Genomic DNA, 26,982 nt, shown 5'->3' on the forward strand with positions numbered 1-26,982 from the left:
TGATAATACTGCTGTTATACGCCCTAGAAAGCTGTGAGGGCAGAGCTTCCCAGGTGAAAAGTAAGATTCCCAAGCAGGTCAGCCGTGATACCTCTGTGGCCCTTTCCAGAAATGGGGGCGAGCTGTCACACATTAGACAAAAATAAATGGGTTATGGAATTTGTTTCTCTGCAACTCTTAGGAGGATATGTTGTTCTGCTCTTTTGCTCCTCTAGTGTAAAACATGTCTGGAAGATCCATGATCCAGGAACCTAAGCAAGACTCACAGTGCAATTGATTTCAATGGACTTAGATTGGAGTAACTCTGTATAGAGTGGCAGTCACTCTGGGTAATGTTGGGAGACTACTGGGGAACTCGATATATGATTCAGGATCAAGATGGAAGGTAGGTGGAATACAAATGCAAGCAACAACACATATGCACAAGCTGTACATTCACTTTATTTCATTTATGTTATTTCTTTGGAAGATGTGTCCTTCTCTTCCAGTTGAACATATATTCCACCAGTTTTTGTTTCTTAAAATAAGTGTGTGAGATGGGAAATCAATCACCAGCAGGGCCATTTTTCTCTTCTTGTTCAATACATACAGGAGGGATATCACTCTGGGGGGCTCCAGGGAACGTGTGTTAATGATAGGCAAGAGCATGAGCAGCACTGGGAAACTTTCTCACTTAAATCATTGCATTTACACCTGGAAACGCACACCTTCAAACCTGCCTTTCAAATGCTGAATGTATGCAACATTCCATTTTGGCGGTTACTACCAGCATGTACAACTATAAAAGATGCTTGAGAGCAGGAGGCCTGAGGTAGAAAAAGGAAGCATTTTAAGAACATCTTGAGGAGCTATCCTTTTGTCTTTGCACATCTCAGAGTCTCTCTACATGAGACACATCAGCACATGTTTGTCAAGTGTAGGGAGGCGCAATGTTAGCCAGGAAGGGTAGTTTAAAAAGACAGAGCTGGTGGAGATAGCTCTTCAGCGGGTTTGTTAATTTCATCTTCGCCTCCCAGAAGGCTTTGTCAGTTTCACCTCTCAGGTCTAAAACTGTGTGGGATGGCAACCAGAGGGCAGCAAGGAATGGAAATGGGCTGGAGTTGCCTTCCAGAGCCAGGCTTGGACCTGGAGTGATTATAATGGGCTAAAGTTTCCCTTCTGGAATTTCACAGTCCCTTCACACAGCTCCAGTGTATAGCAAAAGCTGGCCCTGCTGCCAGCTCGGTCTTTTAAAACTACCATTCTTGGCTACCATTGCATCTCCCGACATGTGTTCTTCACGTATTAGATGTCTTGTGTAGAGAGACTCTTAGGGTAGGGAGCCAGTAAGTGGTGTGCCACAAAGCCAGTCCATTCAAAAGGGTGCTTGTTATTCTGGACACCCTATATATGTACACATTACAGGCCAAAACCAGGATCCAAATATCTTGCTTAGCCCTGCAGGGACTCACGGAGGAAAATTCGTAAGCAATGTTGATCTAGGTATGGAATGATGCACTAACTCTCCCCCTTCCCCTGAATCAAAACTGAGCTCTGAATCTTTGCAACCTGTCCAGATGAGTTTGGATTGTAGTCCTAGATCAATCAGAGCACTCTCTGCCTGTCAAGGAACTTCAGGTTAATGGGCTTGTCTGGAACAAGCACAATGCGGGCAAGGGGTTTCACCACTTTGCAGTTTGGATCTGGCCTGACTGAGAATGTCCGGATAAGCTGGAAAGAAAACAGGAAGAAGGGGGGAGTTATATATTCTATTAGGATGAAATTTTATATTTTTAACTTTCTCATCAACCTCATTTGGACACCCTCCCCTTAAAGCCAAGCACGCCTACAACTGTAATGACCTCTGTTTCTGCAATCTCCTTCAGGTGGATGACGGCCTTATCTTTAATATGGTTAGATGTCATGTTGGTTGAGACCTTTTTGTTATCTGAGAGGACTTGACTCACAAAGGCACATTACTTTGGGTATCTGTACTCTGCATTCATGGTGGCTTTCTACTGGAGTCCTTTTAATCAAAAAGTTGTGGAGCTATAATGAATGTCAAAAAGGACATGATGATGTCACAGAAAACTCAAATCTATCTGGTCACAATTTTATATTTCCCACCCCACTTCCTGTTCTCTACCTTTTGCAGTATGGGTGGAAGCTGTCTGTCTGTCTAAAGTGTTTATACCCTGCAACCCCAACCAGCTTGGTTTTTGAGATAGTTTAAAAAAAAAGATTAACTAGGCACAATTATAAATGCAGCGAAAACTGTTAACAATCTTATCATTTTAATTTTCTTGATTGTATTGGCTTCCTTATCATAGGGTGCAATACATTCCCAGCATATTAATAGCTACCAGGAATGTGTGCATCCTGTATTGAAATTGCTGTGGGTCAAGATCTAGCATTTTGCCAACCTTCTTCCCCAGCTTTGAGAAGGCACCTACGTTCCGAGGATAGAAGGGGAGGCCAGCAAACAATTTCCGTTGACATCATGAAGAACTTACCCTGGCAAGAGCCAGATGCATCTCGAGCTCAGCAATGCGGCGCCCCACACAGGCACGTACCCCATAGCCAAAGGGAATGGAGCTGAAGGGATGGGGAGCTGATTCCCTCTGGTCTCGCAGCCAGCGCTGTGGTAGGAAATGTTCTGGATCTGGGAAGTAGGTCTCATCATGTGAGAGAGCATAGTGAGCAAGCACAAACAGGGTCTGGGTCCAGGAGGAAGCAGACAGAGTTAGGGAACAGACTGTAATCATGAAGAGGAATCTCTGCCCTTCCATACGAGCTCCCCCAAGCAACATCTGGGGTGGTGGGGGCAGTAGAAACCTAATTGTCTCAGGAAAGTTAACTTTATATTAATGCCAACCTTTCCCTGCCAATGCTCAGTCATACACATCATACATCTCCCATCATCTTCCAGTATAATAACAACAACCTTGTGCTTATATACTGCTCATCAGGACAGATTAGTGCCACACTCAGAGCGGTTAAGAAGTCAGTGTCATTATCATCTCCACAACAGACACTCTGTGTGGTAGGTGGGGCTGAGAGAGCTGTGACTGAGCCAAGGTCACCTAGCGGGCTTCAAACAGAGGAGTGGGGAATCAAACCCAGTTCTCCAAATTAGAATCCAGCTACTATTAATCACTACACCAAAATGGCTCCTATACCAGCTCAGACCTTACTTCTCAGCTCAGTTCTCCTTGAAGGAAGTGGTGGTGAGATTCCTCCTTTCCTATACCCACAAGCTTTAAAAATGTATCAGCCACTTGCAACCATCTCATTTGGGGAAGGTGCTTGAATGGGTGGTAGCCATACAACTCTAGTCTTTCTTGGATGAAATGCTGTGTTGAATCCAACACACATTTCTACTGGTAACAGAGAGGAGGCAGATGCCCTTTGACCACCAAAAAATGCTATGCTGGAGATCCTGCAACCTGTGTGCATAAAAACCCACATGCAACAGAGGCTGTAGTCAGGATATGACTTGAGCGAGATTGAGCACAAAAGGAAAAAAATCCAGTTTCAGACTTTGTGTTCAGACTGTTGTGGTTGTTCTGACTGATAAGGTTTGTTGGGAAAGAGGCAGGAAGCCTGTGAGCTCCCACTGATTCTCCTGGACCTCTTAGGGCTCAGGTGGGAGCGCTAGCTTCAGTGGTTTCACTCCTTCTTGGCAGATTGGATCCATCCAGAAGGTGGTGTGGGGACACAATTCCTTGGTCCCATGGCTTCTGAAAAAGGGGATCCCTCAAGGTTGTATTTCAACCCAGTGCTGCCCAATGTCTGTATGAAACCACTAAGAGAGGCTGTTTAGGGATCTGGGAATTATAAACATGTAGATGACATTCAGCTCTCTTTTTTCAACTGAACTGAATGAGTAAGTGGACCTCCTGAAACCTCTGGAGGTGGTAATGGATGAGGTCCAAGAATCTGATAATAAGGTTGATATGGCCAACTGAAATGTGCTAAGCCAGCATGTTCTAAATGGGGTTCTAATTCCCATTAAGGACCAGATTTGCAGTTTAGAGGCATTGCTTGATCTGGGTTTACAGATCTCCCCTACAGAAGTAAGCACTTGCATCTGTTTCAGTTGGTGCATCAGCAGCAGCGTTTCCTTCAGAGGCATAAACTGGTCACAATCAGTGACCAGTGAGAGGCATATTAGTTTGAGTGTCAGATGACAATCTGACTCGAACTTGTGGGTATCCAATGAAGCAGATGGGCAGTAGACTCAAGACAGACGAAAGGACATACTTCTTTACTCAATGGGTGATCGAAATTCACTGCCAGAGGATGCAGTGATGGCCACAGGCATACGAAGCTTTAAAAGGGACTAGTCAGATTCACGGAGGAGAGGTCTAACACTGGCTGTCATGGTGACTAAAGGGAAGCTCTGCATTCAGAGACAGTAAATCTCTGTATTCCAGTGGTAGGAGGCAACACTGCAGAAGACCTTTGCCTCTCTGCCCTATTGTTCGCCCTCCAGAGTAGCTGGTTGGCTACTGTGTTCCCCAGGCAGGATGTGTCTCCCTATTTTAATTCCAGGGAATGGGGATGCTGGGTGGGAGGAGGACCACTGATTCTTCCTCCGTGGGGCATGAAATGATGTCTCTTCCCAAACTAGGCTGATTCCTAAAGAATCAGCCCTTCTGAGACACTATCACTTCTGCTTCAAACCAGAAGCAATGTCAATTCAAGGCCCACATAGTGTGGTGCGCCATTTCACTGTGTGCTCTGTCTGCCTCCTCACATCTTCCCCACTGGCCAGGCAAGTGGTGGGGAGGCAGTAGCTTGGGGCAGGGGATCCCCCCCCCAGTGGGTGGCTTGCAACTGTGGACATAGGATGCTGGACTCGATTGATCTAATCAGGTTTCATCTAGCATGGTTCTTCTTATGTTCTGATGATACCCAGGTTCGAATATCCAATCTGTCATGGAAGCTCACTGGGTGACTTTGGGCCAGTCACGCACACTTAACCTAACCTACCTCACATGGTTCTTATGAGGATAAAATGGAGGAGAGGAGAACTATGTAAGTTCTTTAGGTTCCCTACCGAAGATGGGGTGTAAATGAAGTAAGTAAGTAAAACATTCATTCATACTCTCATTACATCCAGGTTGGGTGTGCTGCTGTCTCTGAATACTGTTTAAAAGCTAGTCCAATATATAGCAGCTAGACTTTGATAGCATAAGGGCTACTATAAGGACTGTATCTTGTTGGTTTTAAAAGTCCTTCACTGGCTGCGTTTGCTTCCAAGGCCATTCAAAGTTCTGATAATCACCTATAAAGCCCTACATGATCTGGGACAAGGATATCTTTATGCACTCTCTCTTATATGAACCTGTCTACCAGTTAAGATTCATTCAGATGCCTGCTCTGTGCTTGCCCTGATTGAGACGAGGTGGGTGTAAACTAGAGGCAGGTCTTCTTTTTAGTGTGCCTCTGTAACTGTGAAATCCTAGGCCACACGGAAGCTCATCCTGGTGCAAAATCTGCAATCTTTCTACTGCCAAACAGATTTTTTTTTAATTTCCCCAAGTTTTTAGGCAATCTGACAGATGTCTTACTTTTATTCCATTGGTTTATCTATGTTATAAATGGTTTCTCTGCTTCTTGATTGCTATTTTACAAGCAGCATCAGAGATAAATTGTAATAGTGTTATCTTATGCTGCTGCTTTCATACTTTTTACATTCTTATTGTGAAGTTTTATTGTTTTAATTAAATGTTTGTTTACATATTTTTATGGAAACAGTGTGATATTTTTTTAAAAAATATATGTTTTTGCAGCACTGATCTATCTCAACTCTTGACCCACCCACCCACCATGTTTCTCTTTCTTCCTAGTATAAACAGGCCTTATGGAAAATCAAGTGACTCCCATTTAATTCCCATTTACTTCAGATCCCTGAGTCTAGATGGCTGGCAAATGTCTACCTTGCAAGATCAGGAATATCTTTCTACGTACATCTTTTGGAAACTTGTACCCTCCGACAACCACATCCTTCTCTGCAATGATTCGAGCATTGGTCGGGACCACAGGATACAGCCTACAGGGGATCAATGGAAGCGTCACTGGTATAGAAAGCAGTTCCTTCTGAAAAACTGGAGCATAAATGGAAATGGATGCAACAGTTTTCTCAAGTGGGTGCTGACTTGAGAAGGGAGGTGTTGAGAGTCACCAGACTCTTAGCCTGAGGTTCTGCTCTTTCAGACAATGATAGAGGCTTTTACCGGAGAGTCTCCTTGATGATGGCCTTTAGCAACGGCATCCTGGAGAGATCTTCAGCATCAGGGATCCGGTCTTTGGGCACCACATTGATGATCTCCTGGTACAAGTCTTCTTGGGTCTTCAAGTCCTGGGACAGGTGGTACATGGCCCATGAGAGGGTATTGGATGTCTGAGAAGGCCAAAGAAGATGGTGATGATAGTACTTCTAGGCAGCATATGTAAACAGGATGAGCAGCTCTTTCTAGCTTGTTGTATTTTCTGGGTTTCCTTGAATTAAGAATACATTGGTACTACTGTGACTGTAAACCAAATGCTATTTGTTCCCGTCTGTTTTATCTCTGACGTCTTGCTATTTTGTTATAAATCAGTGTGCCAGAGTGCCAGACTTGGTGGTGAGATACCCAAGTTCAAATGCCCATTCTACCATTAAAGTGGTGCTGAGCAAGATATTCCATGTCCCTAGCCTTTCTCATAATGTTAAAACCTTTACTTTGAGTTTATTGGAGACTAGATATTGTACAAATATAGCAAGTAAATAAAGATGACACACTTAGCAAGTTAGGATTTTAAATGGAATGTAAAGGTTTTTATTTAATGTCATGGGCCTTTTAAACAATTCATCTAGTTGATTTTAAAGGTGCTACAAGGCCTGAATCTTGGCTCATCCAGGGCTTTTTTTCAGGGGGAACGCGGTGGAACAGAGTTCCGGAACCTCTTGAAAATGGTCACATGGCTGGTGGCCCCGCCCCCTGATCTCCAGACAGAGGGGAGTTTAGATTGCAGCAATCTAAATTCCCCTCTGTCTGGAGATCAGGGGATGGGGCCACCAGCCATGTGACCATTTTCTTCAAGGACAACCCCCTGAGTTCCACCGCCTCTTTTTCTAGAAAAAAAGCCCTGTGCTCATCTATCAACTAAGTACACTGCCATGGTACCAAGAGGGTTGCCAGCTGGCCTAGAGAAAAAAAGGTCTGTTTTTTTTTTAACAGAGGTTTAATGGGATCTTATTTACCATGTGATGTGAAGTTATCTCCATACAATGAAAAGCTTTAACCACCCATTTCCATCTATTAAGATTCTTTTAAGGATATTAGACATCATTTTGATAACTAATTCTAGATATCAAAAGCTCAATGTAATAAGTTATTGTTACGTGAATGTAAAAGTAAGACTTGAATTGGACTATGTGCTTGATAACCTTTAATTAAAAAAAAGCTCAATGTAAATTTGAAACTCTTGAGTTAGAATAAGAACTTTCAGTTTAAGAAATGAAAGCCACTGCTCTTTGTTAGAAGGGAAGGTCATCTTTAATATGTAGTTTCATTCCCTCTTAAACAGAAGCACTACTGAACCAAAACAGTAGGGGCTGACTAAGAAGGAAAACTGCTGGGGGAGGTGCTCCCCCAAGAAGGAAGGAAGGAAGGAAGGAAGATGTTTGCCTGTCCAGCCAACTGGGCACCTCTTTCCATATGCAATAAGGGACAGGTGCCTCCTCCTCATGGCCATATTAGGCTAAGGTTGCCAACCTCCAGGTGGGACTTGGAGATCTCCCACAATTTCAATATCTCCAGACAATAGAGAACAGTTCTACTGGAGAAAATGGCTGGTATATAGGGTGGAATATATGGCATTATACCCCACTGAGGTTTCCCCCACCATCCCAAGGCTCCACCTACTAAATCTTCAGGACTTTCCCAACCTGAAGAAGGCAATCTTATTACATGGAGGCTCAGGTGGACTGGCCTGGCCCATGTGGAAGGGAAGCTATCTGCCCCCTGGGAAAAGATCTGGTGACCATAAATGTCAGCCGTGTCCCACTGCCTTGCTCAGGCTACAGTGCAGCAGAAGTGATCCCATTCCAGATCAGCCTGGGGGTCCTGACTTAGGGTTGTATATATGATTCTTCTTTTTCTATTTCAACCCATACCAAGCCTGTGAGATAGGTTAGAAAGGCTGAGAGAGCCATTCACCCCACCCTGGGCTTGGCTGTAACTGCAACCTTGCTTAGTCTTGGCTGCTGCTAGCATAGGACTGGAAGGAAACAGGTACAAGGCACCCCTTGGTTGCTTACCTGGGAAGCCTGAGCCTCTCTCTTCCTCTCTCTCTCTCTCTCTCTCTCTCTCTCTCTCTTCGAGGGAGGAGAAGAGGAGGGAATTTGGCAGTTCTACCTCCTCCTCCTTTCTGCTGTTGAGGGGAGGGGGCTCCAGGGCTTCCCCTCCTAGCCTTCAGAGGCAGGCATTTTACTTGCCATGATGTTTCTTCTCCCTACACTTGATCTTGGAGCCAAGCTATAAGAGGGCTGCAATGCACAGTTTGGGAACCACTGATTTAAGGTCAATGTTACAGCATAAAAGGTTGGATGCTTGGAATGAACAGCAGGGTACTTCCTCTACTTTCTATTACCACTTTGTGATGCTGAAATTTCCTCTAACTGCTCATTACAGGCCACAGATATTAGTCTTATCCAGAATCCTGCTCTTCAGTTCTCCTGCCAAGGATGTTGTGATTCAAGGGCATTCAAACATCCCTAGGGTGAATGCCAAGATAATGTAGATTAGTGTGACTGCATGCTCTCTAGCATAATATGGGAGCTCAAATAAGGCAACTAAGACATCACTTCCTACCGTATCTATGCCAGCCAGCAGCAGCTCAGCTATGCTACCATAAACCTCTTTATGGCTGAGTTGTCCAGTGGACAGTAGGTAGGTTAGGTAGCCGGAGACCTTCTCGCCTCGGTCCAGACTCTTTTCTAACTCCACCATCTTCTGATCAATCAGTTTCTTTCCTAGAACAATGAGAGACATTGTATGGTGTCATGGGAGACATTATCTGTTGCCATAGGTACTGTGGTCCTTTCATGACAACGTTCCTCACAAGGGTAGAAAGTTCTTTATTCACCTATAACATTTTCATTTACTGCCATTTGGACATAGTGAGGAAACGTAGGGAAATTATAAATCTGTCTTCCTACTGCCCCACAAAAGATAAGGGAGATCCCGACTCTTCAAATAATGTGAGACTAGTTGTGGCAAACAGTCAAAGTGTAATATAATTCCCATTCTTTTCTGCACCTTTTACATACCGAAGGCAAAGATTGTGTCCCAGCCCTGCAAGTAGCGGTTCCAGTAGGGCAACATGTCCCGGGTCCACTTGGGCAGGATGGTGACAAAGACTGAACTCTTCAGTGTGGATCCAATTGCATCAATAAAATGCTGTGTCTCAGCAGGGATCTCCTCCTTCAGGCAGCCAATGCGGGTCTCAAACAGGATGTATGAGATGCCTGGAGGTGGAAAGCACAGGTGTCATATCCAGAGGAACCCTAGCCATTGATGCTGACACTTGGTAACCCCAGGGAAGCAAAAGTAGCAGCTCAGCAAAAATGGATTGTGATGGGGGAAGGGGAGGAGGATGGAAACTGAAAGGAGGACCAGCTGAGGCCAAGACGGGTAGGAGATGGGAATGGAATATGAGACAGGTTAGTTAACAGTCAGATATTACTTGGAAATCTGGAGTTGAACGTGCCAATACTGGGTTATTGGAATGGATGATAGTGTTGAGGCAGTGGTTCATAGACTATGGGGCCCTCCAAGTAGTTAGCAGGAAATATTCTGTACACAATGTAGTTAATTTCCCAGAGTAAGGAAAGTAACTTCCAGTGGGTGTATCCCTTATTTTAAAAGCTTTTATTAAAAAGTAAGCATTATAAAGGATAAATTAATACTCACCATCCTTATTTCAAGAGACCAGTTTGCAATTTTTAATGGGAAACTCTTCATGACAGGATAACTAAACTAGGGGCTTGGTTCTCTACAGATTAAAAAACCAGATTAGCGAAGAACATACCAGGAGCCTTTCTTGTATGAGTTCTACTGAACAGCGTCACCTCTGGGTGCATTCCACATAAACTGCCCCAGTTCAATTGGTCCTGTAGCCTACAGAAACTAATGTAGTGCAGCAGAGAGTATCTGCCTCAGACTCATAAGATGCATTCAAATACCCCCTCGGTCTTGAAGTAGACTGTGCAATTCCAAATAGTGCAATTCTAAACAGAATTATATTAATCTAAACCCATTAATTTCAATGGACACAGAATGGTGTAACTTTGCTTAGGACTGCATTGTATTCCCCCCATCTCTTTTACATTTTTACCCCTCCTTCCTTCGAGGAGCTCAGGGTGGTATATATGGTTCTTAGGCTTGCCAGCTTTTGGCTGTGAAATTCCTGGAGATTTGAAGAGTGAAACCCAGGGAGAGCAAAGTTTAGGAGATTAGCTGCAATTCTGGGAGATCTCCAGCCACCACTTGGAGGCTGGCAACCCTAATGGTTCTGGTCTCCTCCATTTTACCTTCATGACAATGCTGTGAGGCAGGTTAGGGTGGGAAAGAGTAACTAGCAGAAGGTCATCCAGTCTCCCTATCCCTCAGCCAAACCTGTTTTGAAAATAAAATGAGAATTCACGTATACCCTTACAGGGCCCAATTTCAGGAAAGAAATTTTCTCCTGCAAAACTTTTTTTTTTAAGTGTTTGAAATTGTTCAATATTTCAGAAAGTTTCCCCCCCCTCCTCTTGCTCTCTCTCATCTGGAAATAACTAGAGGGGAGTGTTATAAACCCCCTCAAAACAAATACCAGGACAAACGGTGGCTGGTTGCTTGTGGGGGCTTAGTGCCACCAGAGTCTGTGAATGTGAACTTAAGTGCACATGATGACATGCAAGCATAATTTTAAATCCCTCATGTCTTCCTGGCAATAAATATTAATACTATTTCAACAATAAACTGGTCCCTGCTTTCCATCTATTCACCTCGAGGGGGAAGTAGTCAGACACTTTGGCTTACACCAGTTGTGCACTGGGGGCAACATTTTCGGCCTCTGTTATTTGCATTGAAGGGACTACACCCTTGCCACTGTGGAGCTTCAGCTAGAACATCTCACATGGATGGGGCTCAGTCGTATGCCTGCTGATGATCTGATCATGAATTATGTTTGCATCAGGCACAGCATGAAGATCATGGGCACTCATAGAAAGAAAAGCCTTTATTGTTTAGGGCTCCTCAATCTTGTAGAGCCTGTGGGAGCTTTTGGAATTTTAAGAATGGACAGTGGGCATGACCACTGGCCGTGGCCAGACACAAAGTGGCTGTCATGGAGTATTGGGGCCAATCACAAAACGTTGAGAGGTTTCAAGCTAAGCATTCTTTTAGGATGGAGGCAGCTGTGTCAAAATGGGTATTCCCTTCTGGAACCTTTTTACTGAAGAACCTCCTGCTCTAATAAGGAGGAGAAAAGCCAGGACTGACTATTTGCCTTGGGCAAGAGATAACTTGGGAATGAAGCAAATGGGAACCAGAAAAGCTGTTTGTGGGTGCCATGGTGTCCGTGGGCTTCACGTGGGGGATCACTGCACTACATAATAACTAGCCACACACCTTCTAAGGCGAATCGATAAAGTATTTGAGCCACATCTTGGATCATCACCCCGGAGGGGCTTTTCCTCCTCTCATTCTGCAGGTGCACCATCAGGTCAGTCACCACTTCATTAATGACATCAGCATACAGCACAGCCTCTGAAGGTTTCAGCATCCTCTTGTTCAGCACCTGCCGCAGGCGATGCCACCGCTCCCCATCTCTAAAAGCGAGAGAGAGAAGAGAAGGAGTGGGAAAGGGGAGAACCATAAACTCCCCTTGGAATCCGGGGTAATTTTTATTTATTTAAAATATTTATAAGCGCAAGGAGCGAAAGGAGCGAAAAAGCGCATTAGATCTGAATCAGAGATGGAGCAGTTTATAAGGGACAATGAAAAGGACTTACCAGCAACAAGATTATGAATATGGAGTGCAAAGTTTTATCTTGGAATGTAAATGGACTTAATTCACCGAATAAGAGAAAAAGTATTTTCCACTGGCTATTAAAACAAAAATGTGATATTGTATGTTTGCAAGAGACTCATATTAGAAAACAGGATGCAAAGTATCTAAAATTGAATAAATTGGGCAGTGATTTTGTAGCGGCCTCTAATAAGAAAAAAAGGGGAGTGGTATTGTATATAAAAGAGGAGCTACAGCCAAAGTTAGTGATGAAAGATGCGGAAGCCAGATTTTTAGCAGTGGAATGTATATGGAATTTAAAGAGAGTATTGGTGATTGGAATTTATGCACCTAACGGAGCAAAAGAAAGCTTCTTTGAGGACTTGAGGAAGCAATTAGATGAATTTTCTTATGACCAGATAATTCTTGCAGGAGACTTCAATGGAGTGACAAACTTGGAACTAGATAAAAAGTCAGCAACTGCACAAAAGAAAAGAGGACTATTACCAAAGACGTTTTTTGTATTGACGCAACAGGAAACTTTAGAAGATGTATGGAGAAGACAAAATCCCAAAGGCAGACAATATACGTTTTTCTCCGCGAGACACTCTACGCTATCAAGAATCGATATGATCTGGGCCTCAAAAGACTTAGCGCTTTGGACTAAGGATGTGGAAATAATGCCTACGGTAGGCTCAGATCATAATCCAATTATGTGGAAGTTGGGGAAAAGGAGTAAAAGGAGAGGATGGAGAATAAATGAGGATTTGCTGCAAGAGGGAGAAAATATGGAGACGTTGAGAAGAGAAACAAAGTTTTTCATACAACACAACATGAATAGAGAAGTACCAACCAACAAGGTATGGGACACCTACAAGGCAGTAATTAGGGGCATATTAATGGACTTAAATGGAAGAGCCAGGGGAAAAAAAGAGGAGAAGAGACAGGAGATCACGGAGAAAATAAAAGGCAAAGAAATACAGTTAAAGAAAAGACCAGGGAAAAAGAAAATCTACCAGGACATTAAAATTCTTCAAGAACAGCTGACAGCAATGAATAACAAAGAATTGGAATGGAATCTTAAGAGAATGAATCAAAAGGCGTTCGAAGGCGCAAATAAACCTGGGAAATATTTGGCATGGCAATTGAAGAAGAGAAAGGAGAAGAAAATAATAAATAAAATCTGTGAGGACAATAAAGTGTACCTGGAACAGACAGCTATTAGCAGAGCCTTTTATAAATTTTATGCCAAATTGTATAATAAAAAAGAGGTGAATAAAGACTTAATAGCGACATATTTGGAGAAAATGAAGCTCCCAGTAATTTCGGAAGCTTGGAGAGACAAATTGAACAATGAAGTAACGGAGGAAGAAATAAGAAAGGCAATACAGTCAACAAACTTGGGAAAGGCGCCAGGACCGGATGGACTTACAGCCAAATTTTATAAGGTAATGGCTAATGAACTGGCACCATTCCTAAAAGATGTGATTAATGGTGTTTTAAAGGATCAACGGATCCCAGACACTTGGAGTGAAGCTAATATATCACTGATCCCCAAAGAGGGGCAAGATCTGACTAATGTGAAAAACTATAGACCTATATCGTTACTTAATAATGATTATAAAATTTTTGCGAAGATACTGGTGGAAAGAGTGAAGGGATGGCTTTCTGAAGTTATTGAGGAGGAGCAAGCTGGTTTTTTGCCAAACAGACAAATTAAAGACAATTTAAGGACAGTTATAAATGCTATTGAATACTATGACAAATGTTGTGACAAGGAGGTTGGTTTCTTCTTTGTGGACGCTGAAAAAGCATTTGACAATTTGAACTGGGACTTTATGTTTGCCACCATGGAAAAGCTACAAATGGGAGAAAGATTCATAAGAGCAGTAAAGGAAATTTACAGAGACCAGAGTGCAGCAATTATGGTGAATGACGAGGTGACCAAGAAATTGACTATAGGTAAAGGAACAAGACAAGGTTGTCCGTTGTCTCCACTGTTGTTTATTTTGGTTTTGGAAATACTGATGATACAGATACGAGAAGACAATGCAATCCGTGGAATAAAAATAAAGGACTTTTCCTATAAGGTCAGAGCATTTGCGGACAATATAATGTTAATTGTGGAAGATCCAATGGAGAATATGCCAAAAGTAATAGAGAAGATTAAGGAGTTTGGAGATTTGGCAGGATTTTATGTAAACAAAAGGAAGTCAAAGATATTATGTAAAAATATGACTAAACAAAAACAACAACTATTAATGGAAATAACAGACTGCGAAGTAACAAGTAAGGTGAAATATCTGGGAATTGAACTGACTGCAAAGAATATAGATTTATTTAAAAACAATTATGAGAAACTGTGGACTCAGATAGAGCAAGACTTGATTAAATGGAACAGACTGAACTTGTCATGGTTGGGAAGAATTGCAGTAATTAAGATGAATGTGTTGCCAAGAGTGATGTTTCTGTTACAGACAATACCAATTATCCGAGACTCTAAGCAGTTTGAAAAATGGCAGAGGAAAATATCAGATTTTGTTTGGGCAGGCAAAAAGCCTCGAGTGAAAATGAAAGTGTTACAAGATGCAAAAGAAAGAGGCGGAATGCAACTGCCCAACCTAAGACTTTATTATGATGCAATTTGTTTAGTGTGGTTGAAAGATTGGATGATGCTGAAAAACCGGAAATTACTGGCCTTAGAAGGATATAAAAAATATTCGGATGGCATGCATATTTATGGTATGATAAAGTAAAAGCGGACTCTATGTTCTTACATCATTATATTCAGAGAAGCCTATTCACAACTTGGAAGAAGTACAGAAATTATCTACAAGATGGAATCCCCTCATGGGTGGTTCCATATGAAGTAATAGATCCGAGAACTGTCGATAATGAACAACAGTGTTTAACATACAAGGAGATAACCCGAATGGAATTTTCTAAACCCAAAATAAAGACGCAGGACGAGTTGTCTCCAAGTTACGATTGGTTTCAGTACAGACAGATCAGAGATCTTTATAATTCGGACTGTGTGAAGGGAGGGATAAGAATGGAGAATTCGGAATTAGAACAGGCACTTTTACAAGAGGATAAAAAGGAAATCTCTAAGGTATACAAAGTGCTGCTGAAATGGTATACTGAAGATGAAACAGTTAAAGTGCAAATGGTGAAGTGGGCTATAAACGTTAATAAGGAAATAACAATGGAGGCGTGGGAATACTTGTGGAAGAATACAGTGAAGATCACGACATGCACCAATATTAAAGAGAATGTCTACAAAATGATTTATCGTTGGTATATGACACCAAAGAAAATTGCGCTAGGGAATTTGAACACGTCTAATAAATGCTGGAAATGTAAAAAGCATGAGGGATCTTTGTATCATATGTGGTGGACTTGTGAGGTAGCTAGGCAGTACTGGGGGAAAATAATAAGAGTAATAAGCGAGATTTTACAATTTCAAATTAATAAGAACCCAGAACTCCTGCTACTGAACTTGGGAATGGAGGACATTCCAGCACAATATAGGACATTGCTATTTTATATGACAGCAGCAGCTAGACTTTTGTACGCGCAAAAGTGGAAAGTGCAAGAAGTGCCAACTATTGAGGACTGGATATATAAATTGCTGTACATGGCGGAAATGGACAAAATGACAAGGAAACTGAGAGATCTTGATCCAGGACAGTTCAACACGGATTGGGAGAAGCTGAAACAATATTTAGTGAAGAAATGGGAGGTGGGAGGAGAACTGTGGCAGTTTGAAAATTACTGAAATACAATAAAAGTAGAGGGAGGTGACTTTACTGGGGGGTGGGGAGGTAAATGAGAATTTCTAAGCAACTACTTTATTAGACTATTATATATAGTATTAAGTATTATAGGTGTTATTACAAGAATTATAATGATAGAAATTAACTAATTATAAGGATAGAAACTAATTTCATTTCTGGCAATAATTGTATAATGGAGATAACTTTATAATTGCAATGAAGGAATTTAAGTAAGGTGGGAAAATATATATTAATGTATTAAATTGATTGAATTGGTTTGGAGGTATATATGGGTCAAATTGGTTGACTATTTTTGGTGGATAGTTGCATAATGAAAGAATAATATAATTATATAATTAAAACAGTATGAAGATAAGATATGTAGAAAAAGTAATATATAGAGTATAAGTTAAATTGGTTGACTTATATTGAATGTACTGTTTATAGAAGTATCTAAAATTATGCTAAATGAGGGATAAATTGTTTGTCCCATATTGAAGATGAGATTATAAAATAGAGTATAGAGTACCAAAATTAGCTAAATGATTATTATCAAAAGAAAATATGCCAAGAATGTATTATTTAGTTATGTATTATTTAGTTGTTAAAGTAGGAAGACAGAAGGAGCACTGTGTTATATAGATAAGCTTAGAAGAAAGTGAAAGTCTACGTTTGACAGATAGAATAAATTTAAAATGAGTAAGGGAACAGGGACAAGGGGTTGGAAAACTGTTGGAAGTCAACAAAAGGGGGGGAAAGGGAGGGGGTTAGAATTGGAAAAATTAAAGGAAATTGATTGTAATGTACAATTTAATGACATCTAATCCAATAAAAAAATTTATATATAAAAAAAAAGAACGCCCCCAAAGAAACAGTTCTTGCCAATGTGAGTGGAGGAAATACTAATAAGCCTGCCATGTGGCCACATACGGGTAGAGGCAATCCCTTGAGTATGAGGGCCGCAGGTCATGAGCCCTTTGAACTGAACACAGAAGCAAGTTGGCAGCCCATGTAGTGATCTTCGTCTGGTGTAATAGGTTCGGAATGCTTAATCCCTGTCAACACTCCAGCTGTTGCATTCTGCACCATCTCTAGTTTTCATTTGTCTTCAGGAGTAGCTCCACGTACAGTATGTTACAATAAACTCCATCTTGAGGTTACCACATCATAGGTAAGTATGGCTAATTTGGCTGAAAAGGTCTCAGTATCAAAGGGGCTGCTAAACTGAGCAGGATTAATTAAAGAAGCATTGTTAAATTAATCCGTCCAGTCACAGGGACGTTTCAAGTTTGTCTGGAAAAAGCTGGCTCAGAAAAAAAAGGAATAAATTACAATGCAAACTCGCAACAATGTCTAGTAATCAGTGAGGGCAAAACTTCCTTCTAGACTCTGGCTGAGGCTCCATTTCACTTCTCCAGGTCTTCAAAGAGTGACATGCTGTCGACAGCAAGGCAGCTTCATATTGCAGTACTCAAACTGTGAAAAACTGAAATGGATACACATCTAGCAGAGTCTTATTTCATCATGCAGGAAGGAGGTAACATAGCAGATACTTCTTTCTCAAGTCTCTTGGGCCCAACAGAGAGTAGAAACCTTTTTGACAAGATATGACTGGGGATCATACTAGACAAAACACAAGGAGATCTTCTTCCCTATGTTAAACGTGGCTTCGGAGGGCTACAAATTGAACTAGGACTGCAACGAGATACTTCACCCTCCTACGGTTTTGTGATTGTAAAACCCTCCACCCCACTGGTTACTATTTGCCCCACAGGTAAACATATAGGAGTATCTGCTTATTTTCATCCTCCATGGTGATTCAAGTATTTTCCAAATGGGGGCAGACTTGTGTAGTCTCTCCATGGCTGCTGAGGTTGCTGATACAGTGTAGTGGCAGCAGGGTCTCCAAACGGGGCTGGAGGAATGGCTGCCATGTGAGCAGGACCAGGAAAATCCAAACTTTCCTACCCATGTGGCAGCCATGCAGGTTTTCCTTCAGTCTTTCTCAAAACTTCACAGCAAGGCTGGTTTAGGTAACAGTTTCTTAATTTAGAGAGATCTTCTTGTAGACAGCAAGATTTGAGGCCAGTAGCACCTTAAATATTTTCCCCACATTCAGCACAGATGTACCTTCTGGAGCAAACTCTGAGAAACCAGTGAGGAAACTACAGTGTAGGTACTTGCAGGACAATACCCATCACACTACCCTCACACACACACACCCCAATCTTGGGAGCTGTTCTGCAGTCATTTTTAAAACCTTTGTGGGATTTCTTTTTTAAACAGGTGGAAGATGAGTAAATGTATATGATGCCAATTTTAAAATGAAAGCTAGATAGCTTCCCTGAAGGTAAAGGGAAGGGCAAGACTGATGCCATGGATCAATGGTTATGTATGGAAAGATGTGATTTCACAATTCAGATCACTTTATGGGACATGATCCTTTTTATAATTATAATAATATTTGATTTATATACCACCCTTCAAGACAACTAAATGCCCACTCAGAGTGGTTTACAAAGTATGTAATTATTGTATTGTCGAAGGCTTTCACGGCCGGAGAACGATGGTTGTTGTGGGTTTTCCGGGCTGTATTGCCGTGGTCTTGGCATTGTAGTTCCTGACGTTTCGCCAGATCTCTCACTGAGAGATCTCTATCTTTTGGTGCTACACCTCTGAAGATGCCAGCCACAGCTGCTGGCGAAACGTCAGGAACTACAATGCCAAGACCACGGCAATACAGCCCGGAAAACCCACAACAACTATGTAATTATTATCCCCACAACAAAAAAGTGAGTGGGGCTGAGAGAGCTGCAGAGAGCTGTGACTAGCCCAAGGTCACCCAGCTGGCTTCAAGTGGAGGAGTGGAGAATCAAACCGGTTCTCCAGATTAGAGTCACGCGTTCTTAACCACTACACCAAACTGGCTCTTTTATTTTCTCTCTCCGTACTTACAGATCAAAATTGAGCCGCAAGATAAATTCAGGCCTGTGTGATCATGCCACAATGGAAATAAAGAACTAGTTATTGGACATAGAGTTCAGCATCCTGGGAATGCCACACATTTCTAGCCTTTAAGTTTCCAAAGAGAATCCCAAAAGTATGCAACACTTTTAGATATCTTAAGCATGAAAGTATATGTGGCTGAACAACAACTGCAGTTGACAGTGAGCCCAGAACTTCAGTGCAATGCACAGTTCTTTGCCTCTCCCAAGACTTCAAGAAGCAGAAAAATTTGTGCAAATTAAGCAAACACACCTATTTGCTTAATTTATTCAGGTTGCAGAATTTCAATTGTGGGGGGTTAAGTGTATGCTACTCACAGCCTTGGACATACCACCCTAATGGGAGGTCTGTGGCTCCCCTAATTTCTCTGTATCCAAGCCTTGTGGATACTCATGTAGCACCAGTCTAGCACAGGAGATCTGGCTTTACACTCACTCAGTGAAGGGGCCATAGGGCAGGTTTCGTTTGTCCCGGTGCTCCTTCCAGAGGGCCATGTCACTCCGGATGGGGTACTTTCCTTCCTGACGCAACAGCTGCTCTAGTACTTCAGGACTGCCAATATTAACATTATTGTAAGAGCCAAACGTGGACTTCCATATTGGACCATACAGTTTCTTGGAAATGATCTGGAAAAGAGAAAGCAGTGAGGGTTAGCCATTTTGACTGTCAGTAAAAAACGGATTCAATTAAATTCAAAACAGTCTCAAATTATATACAAAAAATGGCACACTTTTCACTACAACCAAATCCTACATTCAAAGCTATGTGGGCTATGCTACTTGGTATAAATACTTCTCTTGGCCGAGATAGCTAGGTTTTCTAATTATTTAGGGTATCTGGACAAAAAAGGGGGTGGGGTTAACTATAAAGAGGGAGGAAAATTTATATGGTACGAAGTTTCTTTTCCAGCCCTTACTTATCTTTAATGGCTTGTTTTTAATTGCCTTGTTTATTATGCCTCCGACAGGTCTCTGGAGAAGCAGCATATAATTTTTGCAAATAAAAATAAACAGTGCCTCCCATTAGAGTCCTTACCCTGGGTCCCATTTGTGTTGGAGAATTTGACAGATATTATTTTGCATTCCATACAATCATGAGAGTGAGAAACTGGTTATGTACTGAAAATGAAAAGCCATTCTCAGAGAGCCTGGTTACATAGATTCCATATTGCACACTGGAAGAATCTCTCAAATAGAACAGTTGGCATGCAGGTAGGTCTATGGTGTACCAAGACTAATTACAGAGGAATAACTATATGACCTTAAGGCTAGAGAACATCTCACCTGCTTTGCTGATCCATTTTGGAAAATAAAGCTTAGTTAAGAGATGTCCCCCCGTCCCTGCAGGGGGATCTAAAACTAATCTGTGTCCCTTGTTAGCCCATTTTTGGGACAAACCAGGTTTTGTCCTTCTTCCAAAAGTGTTGTCAAATAGTAAGCAAAGAAGTGAATGGAAGCCACTGGGAGCCTTGAGTCTTCCTGTCTCCATGGCTCCTCTCCTGCCCCGCATACCGTAATTGTTCCTGAATGTGCTCAGAATGCGCTAGACACGTCTGTGTGGATATGGCCCCTTTCTCCAAACCCCCATCAAAGCATTTTACTAATGTCTTTTGTTACTATTACAACAGCAGAGAGAGAGACATCATTTGAGACTCCATGAAGAAAACATGGGTGGTCTGCAAGCTTGTCCAAGAGGCATTAGTTCTGATTTAGAACGATCTATAAAATATCTCAATATGCCCAAACGTACGCATTAAGTTCTATCTATATACAATAATGCATCAGCAGCATATAAGGAGATCTTGTGCAACTCTTCCTCTGCTCTCAGTCCTTTGATCCTTGGGTCTTGCGTAACAGCACAAGCCAAGTATTTTACAAGCTATATTTTTTAAAGCAATACTAAATTCTCAGGCAGAGGGTTTGCTGGGAAACTGGCATCTTTCCTAAGGAGAGGCTCTAGAGAAACATTTTGAGAGAAACAAAAGCCTCTGTTTATTGCATCCCATCAGTTTTGCTGCTGGCTAGGTTCACAAGAATTCCTTGAAATAAAATGTGCTTTGGTTTTGTCATCATGGCCATACCCATGGGGGTGAAAGGGTTTTAATGTTCTACTTAGAAACTTGTAGATTATTTTATAAACCTTGTACTGAGAACATCAAAATTGATTCTGTTTCTTTATTTTTGCTTGCTGATGCCAAACTGCCCCCCCCCCGACACACACATCTTGGAGCAATTGGTTTCCATATCATCCCTCGGGATTGCAATCTATGATCTCTCAAAGTAGACAAAGCCATGTTGGTCCATAGAAAAATCCCCAAAGAGGAGCTGTGTAATACTGTTTATTAAGAGCAAGATGTGAGTTTAAAGACCAACTAGATTTCCAGGGTATGAGCTTTCGAGAGTCAGAGTTCCCTTTAGCTTTGGTGCAATTGGACTTGAATCTTGTTCTTCTACTGTAGACCAACACGGCTACCCACTTGAAACTATTAAGACTACTACATTTATTAAGACTACAAAACACAGTGCAATCTGTGTTGGTGTTATTTTGGTTGGCCAAAATGTATAACATGGCTTCTGTTCATTTTCTCCCCAGAAACGTGAATCAATAAAGGCTTCTCGTACATTCTCTTGTTTAATCAACCCTGTAAGACAGCTCTTTATTATTATTACCCCACACTGCAGATTACAAGAGGAGGCCCTAAAGCTGAGAGAAGGTGGGTTGCCTAAGAAAGTTCACCACAGAGACACAATTTGAAGGGGGGACATATTCATAGCTCAGTCTCTTCGTTACGCTTAAACCTTCTGACTCCTTTTGTTTTAAAGACTTGGACAATTCTTCTTAGTTCACATTGAGTACAATAGGGTTTACGTACTACTTTCTTATAAACTTACTTCTCCGCCTATTTTCCCTTCAAGATACTACTGAAATATTTAGCTGAAGAATCTCCTCCTTCTCCAAATGGTCTTTCTTGGTACATTTGAGACTTATTGTTTTGATAAGCACTTGAGCCCTGCGTTGACGATAACTAGAGCATGCCCAGTTATTCACTCCCAGTTTCTAGTTCATATTCAGATCCCTTCGATCTGTCAGTCTGTGGGTAGCTAGCACTTTCTCCCTGGGAGAGGAGCTCGCTCTCTCCAATTATTTTAAGCCTCATCTCTTCCTATGCCTAGTTGATAGATCACAGTCCTCATTCTTTGATTGTATGTGTAACTGTTTTAAAATCTATCTTACATATAGGCCCCCGGAATGGGGCAAGGTCTCAGAATACAGCACTAGCACACGCTCCTCACCCTAGCCACACGCAGCTCTGCCACAGCCAAGGATGAGCTTGTTGGGATTGTGCGACTGTTGCTGAATAGCTGGGGGGGGGGAGAATGGGGGGGGAGGCAGTGACCCCTGTAATATTCTGTTCAAATTCTACAGACTCCCTGAATCCCTGTTCTTTACAAGTGGATGATTCTGCCTTGTATTGTGTTCCAGAAGACCCTCTATAGCATCAGAGGGTTTAACAACGCATCATTTGTAAGTGCAGGAGGATCAGAGATACCCAGCGCAAAGGGATGGGAAGCACAGTCATAGACATAGAGTTTGCTTGGAAATGTTTGGCTCCTATCAAGGGCCCAGAAGTGTGGGTCTCCCCTACTGGCCCATCAAGCCCAATTCTTCTTTACCTCCGATGTCAAGAACTGTACTTGAGTTTCTGAAACAACAGTAGCCACCCTCCAGAACCAGAGCTGGACCTGTATCCCCCCCTTTGCTCTCCCTTCCACCTTCTGCTCAGCCTGCCAAGAGTGCCAAATGTGTCCCTTAGTACTAGAATGCTGATGCCAGGCAGGGCTTCATTTGACCGGGACCCTGCAGTGTAGGCATTTCAGCCTTTAGGATCAAGAGTGAACGCTAGTGCAGCAGAGTGCCTACGAACATGTGCAGAGCTCCTTCCTCTTTACCAGGGAGAAGGCACAGCCTCCCCAAACTGAGATGGCTTCAGAGAGGAGGATGCCCTTCCCCCAAAGTTACTGACAACTTGAATCCCAGCTTCAAAAGCAGGACACGACGACGCCAGAGCTTCGGCCAGGGCACACCAAGAACAACCTCCGAAAAGGAGCCTGACTTCTTGAGGAATGAGAGCAGCGCAATCTGCGAAGGCCGCCGGCCCGCTCCCTCCAGCCACCGCCCCTGGAGCCCCCCTCCCCGCTGCCCGGCGCGCTGACGGGCGGCGCCTCCCACCTGCAGGCGGTGCGTGTGCAGCAAGTAGCCTCTCGCGAGGACCCAGTAGAGGGACCTGAGCAGCCCCAGCCCCGGCAACTCCTCCGGCCGCTTCAGCCGCTCCTTCTCCGCGCTGGCAGAGGCCACGGGCGCCGCGCTGGCTGACCCCCTCCAAGCCCGATAGGGGCAGGGGGCTCCCGGCAGCCCCGAGCCCAGGCCGCCCCGCAGCCGCCCAGCAAAGCAGCTCAACTTCGCCATGGCGCGCCTCGGTTGCGTGCCAGGCGCAGAGCCTCGAGGGAGAGCGCCGAGGCCAGCCAGGGCGGAGCTGCACTGGGGCGCCAACAGGGGGCGGAGGCGGCCGGCTCCCTTTTCGCTGCATATATTATGTATGCATCATTTTTACTGGACTGTACTTTGAAGTTTTTATTTGATTTATGTTAACAGCCTGTGCGATTAAAATGTCAGACGAGGATCTGGGAGACTGGCTTCGAATCCCTGGAAGCTGCCCTGGAAGCTGGCTGGGTGATCTTCTATTTCACAGGGTTTTTATAGAGTTGCCAGCTCTGGCTTGGCGGGACATCTGGGGGCAGTGCCTGGGGAAAGAACAGTTTGGGCAGGGGACGGAGCTCAGCGGCCTCCAAAGCTGTGATTTTCTCTGTGGAACTGGTATTTGTCTGGAGATGGGTTGTAATTCCGGGAAATCTCCAGGCCCTAGTGGGAAACTCTAGCGTTGACATCTCCTGGGAAAACATCTGAGCATGTCACTGCGCGGCTTAGGAAGCAGATAACAGAGCCGCTAAGGGTGAGCAATCCGATATTGCCAAACCGAGGGAGAGGAAATTGAGATGCCCCCCGTGTCCTTGCTAGCCCCCCACTTGCAATAATAGCCCCTATAACATAAGTCCTTATCATGTGATTATAAACAATTTTGTAGAAGCCCATTAAAGTCTCATAATTAATAAACATTTTCATTGTTTCAAAACGACTGTAATTCTGTCTTTACAGATTCTCACTAGATTTGTTAATTTAACCAGGTCAGTTTCATTCCATAATCTGTGCTGCCATTGGAATATTAGGCGACTTCCATCACAGAACTATTTCTTTACATGCTCTAGGGTTGACACCTGGCCCCCAAAGTGTATTGTGTAGCACAAATTAGCTACTAAATAGCTACAGAAGTGAAGATAAATCTCTAAAAGCCACACCATGCCCTGATGCCTTTCCCACACCCTCCCTGGGTTCTGCCCCTGGGCTAATGATTAATTTTTTTATCAGACATTTTGTTTCAATGATCCCTTAGTGGGTCAACCTTTGTTCTGGGGTGTCTCTTGAACTTGTGTAACCCACAAAGCATTGCATCACCAACATTACCACCTTGCTCTGGTAGAATTTCTATACTTAAAAACAGCAGCCCAAGAGGAAGAAATTTAACAGGCAACCTTTTCTCTTCATTGTATTTCCACACCAAGCGTAAACTCAGCTGCTGATTGCCCCCATACATTTCTTAAAGGCACAGCAACTCCATCTTGCTAAAAGATGGCTACTCTCCATACAAAAGGCGCTCCAGCTGTGTCAAGAAAAGGTGGCAGCCTTATGTAAGAGAAGTTAACATGACCAGTTGCAGAGGAGGGCTGCTGTCCTGCATTTTAAATAATCACATAGGATTTCAGCAAGAGCAGCTTTACTCACCCTACTGAAATTGCTCACTTTTATTTTGCTGAATTGCTGCTGAATTCTCACTTCTATGCAGCTATTAAAGATGTAGAAAGAGTAGCCTGTTTTACTCATGAGGACTGCGAAGTAGCTTTCGATTTTTGAAAACTCGGACTAGATCTATATTTCCAAAACTTCTTGAAATGATGACATACATTTTTTTTCTCAATTCACATTAGAACCATGCTTCCCCTTTCCATCCAAGACAGTATAAGAGCATGCAGTAAAGAATTACCTGTGCCATGTTTCTGTGTGTTGGGCGTGGTTTGGAATTTAGTTCCTTGTTTTCATCATTGCTGCTTCTTTCGACCCGGGAGGACTTGGGAACATCAGTATTTTGCATAAGACTCTGTAAAAGACTTTATTTATTTGATGCCCGGCCGTCTGACATACAATTTTGAAGGTTTTCCCTGTAAAATCTGTCATGTATATGGAATAAGAATATCTGAATTAACTTGGAATATGTATGGATTATTAACTATTTATAGCACTTGCACTTTGAATACACTTTTGTAAATTCTTTGATTACTGTAGTGTGCTTCCCGTGGACTAGTTCCTTTGTTTTTCACTTACATGTTTCTGTGTGTGTCACTGTTCTCAGCATGCCTCCTGATCAGATGGCGTGAAACTCAGAGTAGTGGCTTTTTGAAAGATGCAACAGTGTCCTCTACTTTGCTAATGACCAAAATTTTGATTTTATGAAAAAGTTCCATGTGCTCTAGATCAGTGGTTCTCAACCTGTGGCCATATGGCCCCCCCCAGGGGCCCCCAGGATATTCCAAGGGGGCCACAGGTAAAAATTGCATAAATGGGGGGGGGGCATGGCACGAGACTAGGGGGCCACAGAGGGAAGCGAGAAGTGAAGAAAACAGAGAAGTGACCAAGAAAAGAAAACACAAAAGACGGTGTGTGGGGTGCTGTTTCTTCATGCAAGTGTAACCCTGAGTCCACTAGGGGGAGCTAAAGAGCAGGGGTATTCCATATAAGGAAGAAAAAGCACAATTTCCCCAGTTACTGGGAGGCCTGAAGGACTCCAGATTTTGTTATAAACCTACATATTTGATATTCTAGGTATGAGAATTCCTATATTTATGTTGATTGGCTATCCATTTGTATTTTGATTGTTGTTGTGAATGTCTGTAATGAATGTTATAGGAATCTTCTGAGAGTTATTGGAGGGGCTGAACTGCCCTCCAGCTTTATTATAAAAACATGTATTCATAGGCCAGGGCTACATGGGATGCTTGAAAGGAGGAACAGACAGATCAAGACAGCGCAGGGCTACAAGTGTGTTCACCTTCAAGGGACTATAGAAGTCAGAAAGGACTGAGCCCCTGGTCTGGGTGACCACAGCAGGCCTGAACTATTACATGTTAATCAAGGTGGGATCACATTGTCAAAGACTTGAACTCCCTTAGTTCTTAACTAAAAAGAAAAGCTTTCTTTGGTATCCCTTTTAATTAAATTAGAGTTACACAAGTATTACTGTGAAAAGAGGTATGTTGCTGCATGCAAGAGTTCTGCATGAAATCTTCAGGTATTTTTAGCCATTGTGTTTGCCATATAGCTACCTTTATACCGGTAGGACAGGGGGGGCCACAGGAAGGAAACAAGGTCGGAAGGGGGCCACGGTCGGAAAAAGGTTGAGAAACACTGCTCTAGATAGTCTCTGCTGTGGTATGTGCTTCCTTTGCCTCTAAAACGATCATTTGCACATGATCAATGGTTTTCAATGGGCCTTTGTGCAAAAAGAAGTTTTAGAGGAAGCGCATTCTCAACATAGATCATCCATGAAACGTGTTCATAGGATCCAAGCCCAACTTTTTCCAGTATGCAATGTGTTATTTGGGGGGGGGGGGGGGACATGGAAGCTGCCTTTCCTCAAGCACCATGCTCTTGATCCATGTATGCCTGGGAAATGGGTTCCACATGGAACTCACTGTGAATGCCTGATCGAAAGTTCTTCCGAAAGACCTGAGGAGAATGCAAGAATAATGCCACATATTGTGAGATCCTGAGCAGATAATGGGAAAGCAGAGAATCATCTCTCATCTTGGTCTCCAAAGAACATATAAGGAACAAGCAGAGGGGTGATCTGCTTCATTTATGTTATGTGAAAATGAATTAATCCCCAGTTAATTGAAACATGTAGGATTGTGAAAATTCCACTTTAAAGCCACCCATCCATTTGTGATGCTGTAACAATGCTGAAAAGGGCCCATTGCGTAATAAACTATCAAATCTATGTTGT

General features: G+C 42.8%; 1 protein-coding gene across 1 annotated transcript; it reads right to left on the reverse strand.

Moving 5' to 3' along the window:
• Positions 1-419: 419 nt before the first annotated feature.
• LOC129323969 (sterol 26-hydroxylase, mitochondrial-like) lies at positions 420-23,330 on the reverse strand. Its single transcript, XM_054970853.1, has 9 exons — positions 23,040-23,330; positions 19,245-19,435; positions 11,649-11,848; positions 9,302-9,499; positions 8,844-9,004; positions 6,222-6,388; positions 5,956-6,037; positions 2,493-2,696; positions 420-1,710 (listed from the first exon to the last, which is right to left on the reverse strand). Exons 1-9 carry the CDS (start codon positions 23,274-23,276, stop codon positions 1,585-1,587), a joined length of 1,566 nt encoding a protein of 521 aa, XP_054826828.1. The 5' UTR covers positions 23,277-23,330; the 3' UTR covers positions 420-1,584.
• Positions 23,331-26,982: the final 3,652 nt, after the last annotated feature.

The sequence above is a fragment of the Eublepharis macularius genome, chromosome 2, assembly GCF_028583425.1.
Source record: "Eublepharis macularius isolate TG4126 chromosome 2, MPM_Emac_v1.0, whole genome shotgun sequence".
Taxonomy (NCBI): Eukaryota; Metazoa; Chordata; class Lepidosauria; order Squamata; family Eublepharidae; genus Eublepharis; species Eublepharis macularius.

Coding starts and splice junctions, on each gene's coding strand:
- LOC129323969 (XM_054970853.1), bottom strand. CDS start 23,276: ATGGCGAAGTTGAGCTGCTTTGCTGGGCGGCTGCGGGGCGGCCTGGGC. Junction 19,436..23,039: donor TGCACACGCACCGCCTGCAG/GTGGGAGGCGCC, acceptor TCTCTTTTCCAG/ATCATTTCCAAGAAACTGTA. Junction 9,500..11,648: donor TTATCGATTCGCCTTAGAAG/GTGTGTGGCTAG, acceptor TTCCACCTCCAG/GCATCTCATACATCCTGTTT.